At 29.6% G+C, this 8,864-nt stretch overlaps 1 protein-coding gene across 1 annotated transcript; it reads right to left on the bottom strand.

Annotated features, from left to right (window-relative positions):
• Window positions 1-244: 244 nt before the first annotated feature.
• LOC139505644 (splicing factor Cactin-like) lies at window positions 245-8,861 on the bottom strand (the record flags this gene model as incomplete). The annotated part of the gene is given in 15 exon segments (XM_071295131.1): window positions 245-661; window positions 664-706; window positions 1,325-1,387; window positions 1,798-1,848; window positions 2,471-2,554; window positions 2,713-2,868; window positions 3,374-3,561; window positions 4,052-4,220; window positions 4,867-4,976; window positions 5,427-5,570; window positions 6,098-6,251; window positions 7,103-7,191; window positions 7,716-7,770; window positions 8,324-8,386; window positions 8,847-8,861. Coding segments are annotated over 15 exon segments (1,464 nt in total), but the record flags the coding sequence as incomplete, so codon positions are not given.
• Window positions 8,862-8,864: the final 3 nt, after the last annotated feature.

Below are 8,864 nucleotides of genomic sequence, written 5' to 3'. Positions count from 1 at the left end.
TCATCCTATTTAAGATCAACCATAAGAATTTGTCAGATGGCAAAGGAGTCAATCAGAAGTTAACTGTTGCACATTTTAATGATAGTGATACAGTTCTTTATTAAAACTCATTGAGTTACATTTTATGAAAAAGAATAAATCAATCATAGATGATATAGAAAACCATACCATCTTAATAATCAAATCTGAGGCTCTTTTATTGTATCAACAGCTTTTCAATAACCCTAGAAATCATACTTTCATATTCCCCATTTCCATTCTCAATTTTATTGAATAAAGAAGTATGTCAGTATATAGGAATACAAAACCGTACACATTAACATAGTTATCTGCTCTTGTCTATTTGCAAAATATTGAAAAACAGCTGCCAATTTTCTAGACACAAATTATAGATCATATCAATCTGTTTAACAACTATATATGTGTATCATATATTCATTTCTAGGCTTATCACTTCTGCCTGTATCTTTGTTCACTGTAACATATACAAAGGCATAGTTTTCTATTATGGCCAAACAATGGTCCATTTGCATAATTTGAAGTACAATAAATGAGCACATTTGTGAAGATCTCCATTTTGGTCATCGTCTGTAACGGTATCGTTTAAAGTGAAACCACATTTGAAATATATTGTTTTGAAACTGACATCTAAATCCCCGTTGTATGAATATTCCCACTCTCTGTTGACAACCTTGAATGCTATATCCTGAAATAAGAATTTAATCAAAATTTAGTTGGCAGTTTTATCATACATTTTTGTTTGCAGTTAAATTTTTCTGTTTTAATATAATTGACTTAATTCTTTTTTGTGATGCCTTGTTTTCAACTAGTGGTAAGTTCAAGGTCCTATGAGTGTAGTCCACGTTTTATTCAACAAATTCTTCTGAAAACCCCTAAAAAAATTGTAAGAGAAATTGAACTTGAATGCTATGTCTTTATACTGGTATAGTGTTTTTTACAAAGTAGGCAATTATATAGCTTCAACATAAATCTGTGAGAACAATAGCCATTTAGAACTTTTTGAATATTTAAAAATATATAAAGGGTGGATACTTTTATTCCAAAATGATCTGTGACAATATGGGAACCTTAATTTCAAAGCCCTTATATAACAAAACAATTGATAAATTAAGATTGTCGCTATTTAAATAAAACTTCCAATCGAAAAACCAACACACCAGTCTAATGAATGAATGAAGTGGCTAATCACGTGAAATAATGCTTAAATCAGTAAGAATTCATTAACCACATAATATAAAATCTTCCCTTGCTAGTGTCCTGGTCAACTAATGGCAACAAATAAATCACAAATAATTCTACTTACTTCATAAGGTGGACCTGCACGATATCGTAGTATGGCAAAGTCTTTGTTATCTTCACATGGAGTCTGCAAGTCAAAAACATAGGTAATGTATGATTAAAGCATTTGCATTGCTCAATAATTTGTTAGATATTATCAAAATTGAAATTAATTTCAGTTTTAAAGGAACCACCAGTTTGCAATGTTAATCTAGTTTTTAAAATAGGGTTTTACCCAATTCTTTAAATGCATTGCAAAGTTAAAATTTGTCAAATCAATTTGTCTGTCACCCTCACAAAAAATAAACTGGAAACCATGGCAACTATTTGTAGAAAGTATTACATTAAAACTTGAACAATTAAATGATACAGAATGATATTTCTTCATGGTATTTGACAATTTCAGATGGTTTGCCTATTTAAACCTATCAGTATTATCTTTTTTTTTTTATTTATAAAATAACTTAATTAATTTTATATAAAGAATTAGTTACTTACAAGAGTATATTCTGGAGGCTTTGTTTTATCAATTAAATCTGGATAAAAAATCTGAAAAACAAATAAATAATATACTTAAAATGCTTTCAGAAATTTTCAGATGTCTGTTGTTGAGTTGCTACAAAAAAAAAACTATCCTTCAAATCTATTTAAGGAATGACTGTAATATTTTTTTCTGTCTATGAAGAAATAACATAAAAATTGTGGTGCACACTGAATAACATGCATAGCATAGCGTAGGGTGTTATTTAAAGTGTACATCACAAATTTTTATGTTATTTAGAATAGGCATAAAAAATATTACAGTCATTTCTTATAGTTTAATTCTTAATTCCATTTAAACCAGAGTAAATCATGCAAAAATGTTGATGACGTCACGGTCACATGACAAAATTATGTCTATGAGCTGATAAACAAAACAACGTCAGCCAATAAGAAGTAATATCCATCAACTAAATGCAGAATAATTAAACTTGATTTTTTTTCCCCCCTTATACACTTGTATTTCTTTCATCTTGCTTTTTGTGATGAGAAGTTGATGTATTATAACATGTATAAAGGAGCTTTATTTACAGAGGGGGAGATAATTCAAATGAATTATGAGAGTGAGTTTCATTCTGGATACAAGGCATCATGCTAACCAAATGTAAATTCACCTTCTATGCATACTTACATTAAATTTATAACCCTGTACAATTTTAGGTGGAGGATTATCTATATCATAATGGGTTTGGTTATATTTATTCCACTCAAAACCCTGAAATTATAAAAACGATACAGATAATGTCAATTTCTACAAAGATATTTCATATGATATATGCACTCTTGATAATAGTGTTCAAATTAAAAGAAACTTTTTGATAAATCGATGTAGGTAAGGTTTTTTATAAAAGCAAATGTGATATAAAAACATACTGTATGAACCCTGTTGAAGAACCTTGGTTTTCTAGGCCTGTATTTATCTGACCATAGGAATGCTTGACTTGTAAGAGGTACTTCTACACTGAACTGTGCTTCATCGTCATTCATACCTTCTCTAGCCTTCTTCTCAAACTCAGAATCAGCATCAAGCTAAAAAAATATATTCAGTTTAGTTTTAGTTTAAACAATATTTTATTCAAATAAATTGAATTGGATTAGGCAACAGACATAGCCTTTGTAAGCCCTTTCCACAAAAAAACATAATTGTAGAACATTCTGGAATTTGATTTAGATGTTGTTTTTTGCCACTTAATATTGAATGTAACTAAGAGTCTTTTTCAATTTCAATACCAGATAAATTTATCAGCTAAATAAAGTATTGAGTTAATCAGTTAACTTTTTTTTTTTTTATTTTTTTTTTTTAATATTTCAAATCCAAAGAATGAAATTTTTTGAAATTTCATTACTGTACTATTCTATATATTTGACAAGGACTATCTATAAATAACACTTCTAAATCAAACTGTTTTTGTTATCATCTAAATTTCATAAAATATCAACAACAAATTGAACTGTTATATTCTTTTTTGTGTTGAATAAGTTATTCAGTTTTAATCCCCAACTTCTGTTAATAGGAGGTATAACAAACACTCACTCTGACTTGTCCAGAAGTTTTGACTTGTTCTCTAGCTAACTCTAACTTCTTTATGTCGTCTGCTACTTCATACACCACTGAATCAATCTCTAAATCATTCTGTGTTAACAACTTAGGAGAATAACAACCAGCCTCATAGTCTACATAGGCTTGTTCCTCCAAATCATCCTCTGTAATCAATGCTTCACCTCTGAAATCAAATCCAAATTTAGCATTTCAAAATGTAAGTGATACACAATATTTTAATTGATTCTGCATACAAAAGTGGTGTTAGATGTAAGTCAATGATACAGCACCTGATCTACAACATCAAGGAATAGCTTATTTTTCAACAGGTTACTTATTCTGTGGTAGGACATCCTCAAAGAGTGACCCCAAAAAAAGGTAAATTAAACATTTAATTTGTGTGCAATTTATGGGAAATGTTGGCTGTTTTCAGGTTATTTTGTCATCTATTGGTAACAAGAAACAGTAAATTTCCCCTCCAAATTGTACAGATTGTACACACAATATGGTTTTCAGAATGGAAAACAGAAATATTTAAAACTTTCACAAGAGCTTAATTACTATTGTTTTCAAAGTCATGTAACAACCACAATACAATTGAAACCTTGCAGGAAATTGGTAGACATATGTAAAGTTTAAAAAAAAGACATGCTGTTTAATTTAGAATCTTACTCTTCCTCTTCCTCCTCAGCTGGGTGACTTTGTTCTCCACTGGTTCCTGGTTCTTCACCTCTACTGACAGTTGGCACTGCAGGCGAGGCATGTCAGTCTTTTCTTGTTTTATAACAGGAGAATCAGATTTGTCACCAGCAGGAAATAATGGAGCAGACTCTATACCTTGCTGTAAAATAAATATAATGAATTAAGATGAGCTTGAATCAGACAGAATAAAATTGAGAATGGAAACATGGAATGTGTCAAAGACACAACAACCTGATTAAAGAGCAGAAAACAGTCCAAGGCCACCAATAGGTCTTAAACACAGCAAGAAAATCCTGTACTCAGAATTATAAATATAGTTTTTTTCTCTCTCACTGAGTACTAATATAAACACAGGGTTTAATGTGTCAGGTGATATAGGCATGCAATTTCATATTTTCTTTCATCCAATAAGATTTTTACAATGACTCTTTTTCTACACTGATAAAAGAAAGAAAAATATACCAATTCATTTTTTTTTTATCATAGCCCAGTAGCTTGCAACATGGGAAGTATGGTTCCAATAGGGAAAACTTCCAACCGTTGTTGAATAGACAAATCTCCAGCATACTTTTTTTAAGGTGAAATATCAATGTGATATATAAGTTTTGAGTTTAAGTTGCAAGAAAATATGGATAAATTCTAAGGCACTGTATCTATTCAAAAAGAGGAGATCATAATCTTTGTGATTAATGACTGATGGTTTATATGCAAGCACAAACTTTAACTATTCAAAAGTAATTTATATATCATACCAATTAAATATGTCTGTGTATTACACAATTTACCTCCTGTTTCAATTTGAACAGTTTCTGTCTAAGGACTTCCTGATGACGTTCTCTCAGTCTGGTTCTTGCCATGTGAGCTTTCAGTTGTTGTATTAGAGACTCCCAATATCCTATAAATCAAATATACAAAAGTTATTTATAAATCTGCTTTTTAGGTTAAATTACTATTCTTGATACACATATAATCAATATTATAATCAAATGTACAAATGTATGCACAATGAAAAATCATGTATACTAAATTAATAAAAAAAAAATTTAAGTTTATCATGGTATAATAAAAATCTTGTCCTAGAGTCCAATTGTATACTTTTGGATATAAATGATTTTGATATAATTTGGTCTCTCTCTCACCAATACAAAATAAAACTTTGATTAGATTTATTTGACTTGAAAAAACAATGTATATTTTAATTATTTTCTTCTTGGCTTCAAAGAGAATCCAGTCACTTTCTCCAGAGCATCTCAATGTATCATATAGTCCATTTTCTGAGAAATTTCAGCAATGAAACATATATTAACCCTTCCCTCTCTGTATGAATTAATCTACATATATATACCTATATCTACTCCTTCTCCACTATTCAATTTCTGATTAATCTGAGTTTCCAGTAATTGGAGTTGGTTGGTTGTCTTTCCTTTGAAGATAGAACCAACTTCTGAGTTCACCGACTCATTTATACCTTCTCTTCTATCTCTATAATCTATCAATAAATAAAAACTTCAAATGTCTGATTGAATATCAATATATTAACTATTTATATCAGCTGAAACCATGTACATGTCTTTGTGCATAAACATAATAGTCAATAACTCCAAGTTACAGACAATTAACAATAGAAAAATTATTGAGAAATGTCAGAGACAAACACTTCATGTCTGCCTGGGTCTGAATTGTACTATGCAGCTTGTATATTGTAAACAAATGAACTTATCTTCGGAATCAAATCTGTACTTATTTATTGCTCCTCATGATGATCATTAAAAACAAATGCAAACTATTGACAGGGAGATAATCCATTAACAATGTTGACAGCATAACTGAAAATTTCATACTGTGGTAAGGTAGATATCTGATTAAAATGTGTACTCAATTAATTTTACTTGTTTAAATTTCCAAAGACTAGATTTGGGTGATGACCATTTAGGAGAAATGAATGTTAAGACAAATATGTTTTGAACTTAAAGTTGATTTTTGACTAAATTGTTCAACAAGAATGTAGCACATTACCTTTTTGAGTGTTGTCTAACTTCCTGAGTTTAGAAAGTTCATCATTTGTCACAGTGATGATATCTCTCCAATAATCAGCATTCTTCCCTTCCTCTAATTCTAAATAAACTTTAATATCTTCTAACAAATCTTCCATGTCAGTAATGGTGAGACCCTGCAATATAACAAAATTTCATCAAGGTTTGAAAAATAGGGGTAAACAATGCTATTAAGTGAATTATATATTTATTTTATAATTTTCAAAAGTCATTTATCCTAAAGATTATCTTATAACAATAAGATCAGGATGATAGTTTTGCTCTTAGCAAAAATAAGAATATTTTTTACATTATACTGAAAAGTAAAATAACAAAAAAACTGAACTTGGAGGAAAATTCAAAACTGAAAGTCTCAATCAAATGATAAAACACATCCAACAAATGGACAACAACTGTTATATTCCTGACTTGGTACAGGCATTCTCAAATGTAGAAAATGGTGGCTTGAACCTGGTTTTATAGTGCTAAACCTCTTACTTGTACAACAGTTGCATCAAATTCCATTATATTGACATTGATGCGTGAACAAAATGTCACAAATAGGGGTAAAACAACAACACGAACCCCACCAAAAACTGGTAAGATTTCAGGTGCTTGGTAAGGGTAAGCATATCCAGCTCCACATGTAGCATCCGTCTTGTTGCTCATATTATTACAAAGACGGTAAATAGTCTTAGTCGGTAGGTCATATTTGTGAAAAAGGAATGGGATTGTAGTTATGACATAAGGAACATATCTGATATCATCTCTAGAACCTATATTCCATAACGGTCAACCAACTTGTGATGGCAGCCGTAAAATTTACGAAGTGATGATTTGTGACGAAGTGAAATTGAATCTCTAGTATTTTTTCAGAATTTTTTATACACTGCACTTAACATACAAACTTATTTAACACAAATGGTATCTTTACAAATCATAACAAATATTTGTTTTTACTGAACAATTAATAGAGTTATATACCTACATAAAGGTATGTATAAGGTTCATGCATTTCTATGGCTGAAACATCATCTTCAGCACTGATGTACTTTGCTAGTAAATCTATAGGCTTGGCTAAAAAATAAAGATCCAAAGACATCAACAACATTTGTAAATGAAAGTAATTCAACTTACAGAAATGTTATATTTCGTAAGACTTTAATTTGCTTTTTATATAAATTTGGAAAGTAAGAATATAAGATAACCCTCAATTTGTTATATTTGTCAAGTACTAATCATACAGCTTGACCGCTCATAATTATTCAGTAAAATGTAATTGGTATTTTAAAAAGTTGTTTCAAGGTAATTTCAAGAAATTATAACATTTCTTTTTTTTTCAATAGAAAAATTGACCATAAAACTTGATCAACCTAGAAACATCAACAGTTAATACATTTGCACATCTGAATAAAAAGGATGAGAACATTTTATATATTTTGGAATAAAATATTAGATATCTAACAGGAAGTTGTCACAGATTTATGTGACATGTTAAAAATGATCAGATTTCAAAATGTCTGGAAATTCTTAAACATGTATAAAATGATAACATTAATATGAATAAGTTATTTTTGAAAACTACAAAAGATAAAAGTTACCTCTTCCATCCTGGATTCTGATCTGGGACCTCAATTTAGCTTGGTTCAGATGGAACTGAAAAAGATAAATACATATATTATAATTTATAATAAGTCAAACATAATTTTTAAACACAATAGCTAGCTTGGAGGGCTTTTTTTCTGACAGATTATGTTAGTGGCTTTTGTCCTGCTCCCAAAATACTCCTTGACAAGTAATCACTGAGAAAGAAAGGAACAAAATGTGTCACTTTCTTTTTCTAATTAATGACAAAACTGTTCATTATGATATATATTTTTAGTAATATATAATAATGGATGCAATACATATAAAACAATATGAAGTTATGATGATTCAAATAATGTATGATTTTCAAACAGGCTTAATACATGCTATTTACAAAAGTCAATTTTAAGTAGACTCATACCAACAAATCTCAAACATTGCCTTTTCTATAAAATCATCAGTACTTTTATTTAATGCTATCAGAAGTACTATTATTTCTTTTGGTATTTCTCTGGGTCATTATAATTACAAGTTCAGACCTTGCTGCAATACCTGGCCAAACAAAACCTCGATCAAACACATTTTACATTAATAACACTCAGTATAAGTAGTAACAGCTTACATGGTCTTCTTGTTTCTCCCACTCTCTGTAATACTCAGCTTCTTTGTCTCGCTGTAACTGTTCCTATTTAAACACATAACCATTGCATCAGTAATTTCTGTACGTCTTATCATTTTTATTTTTGTGTCAGATTTTTATCATTATAATACCGTTTGAAATTTCAGATAATTTATTGAAGTTTTGGACCTGCTTTGATGAAATGGTAGCAAAACATAAATCTGATCTCACTGATATTAGGTTCACAACTATAAATATACAAACTTTTGCTCACAAGCCTATTCCAGTATAACCATCTGTTGTGTGCATGGAAATCAGATTATTCAGAGTTTTTGGTCTTAGACAAATACAATTACAATGTATGTGCAAAAATTAAATGAGTTTAAATTACATTATTGCAAGAATGTATATCATAAAATAAAGAAAAACAAATGAGAATATTTGCTGACCATCATATCTCAAAGTCATCATATTCTTTTATATTTGAATATTGCTGAAGGTGAAATTAAAAAATAAATAATTTTACCCTTTCTCTTTCCCTTTC

The sequence above is a fragment of the Mytilus edulis genome, unplaced genomic scaffold, assembly GCF_963676685.1.
Source record: "Mytilus edulis unplaced genomic scaffold, xbMytEdul2.2 SCAFFOLD_949, whole genome shotgun sequence".
Classification (NCBI taxonomy): domain Eukaryota; kingdom Metazoa; phylum Mollusca; class Bivalvia; order Mytilida; family Mytilidae; genus Mytilus; species Mytilus edulis.
This window is presented reverse-complemented; position numbering and strand designations above follow the sequence as displayed.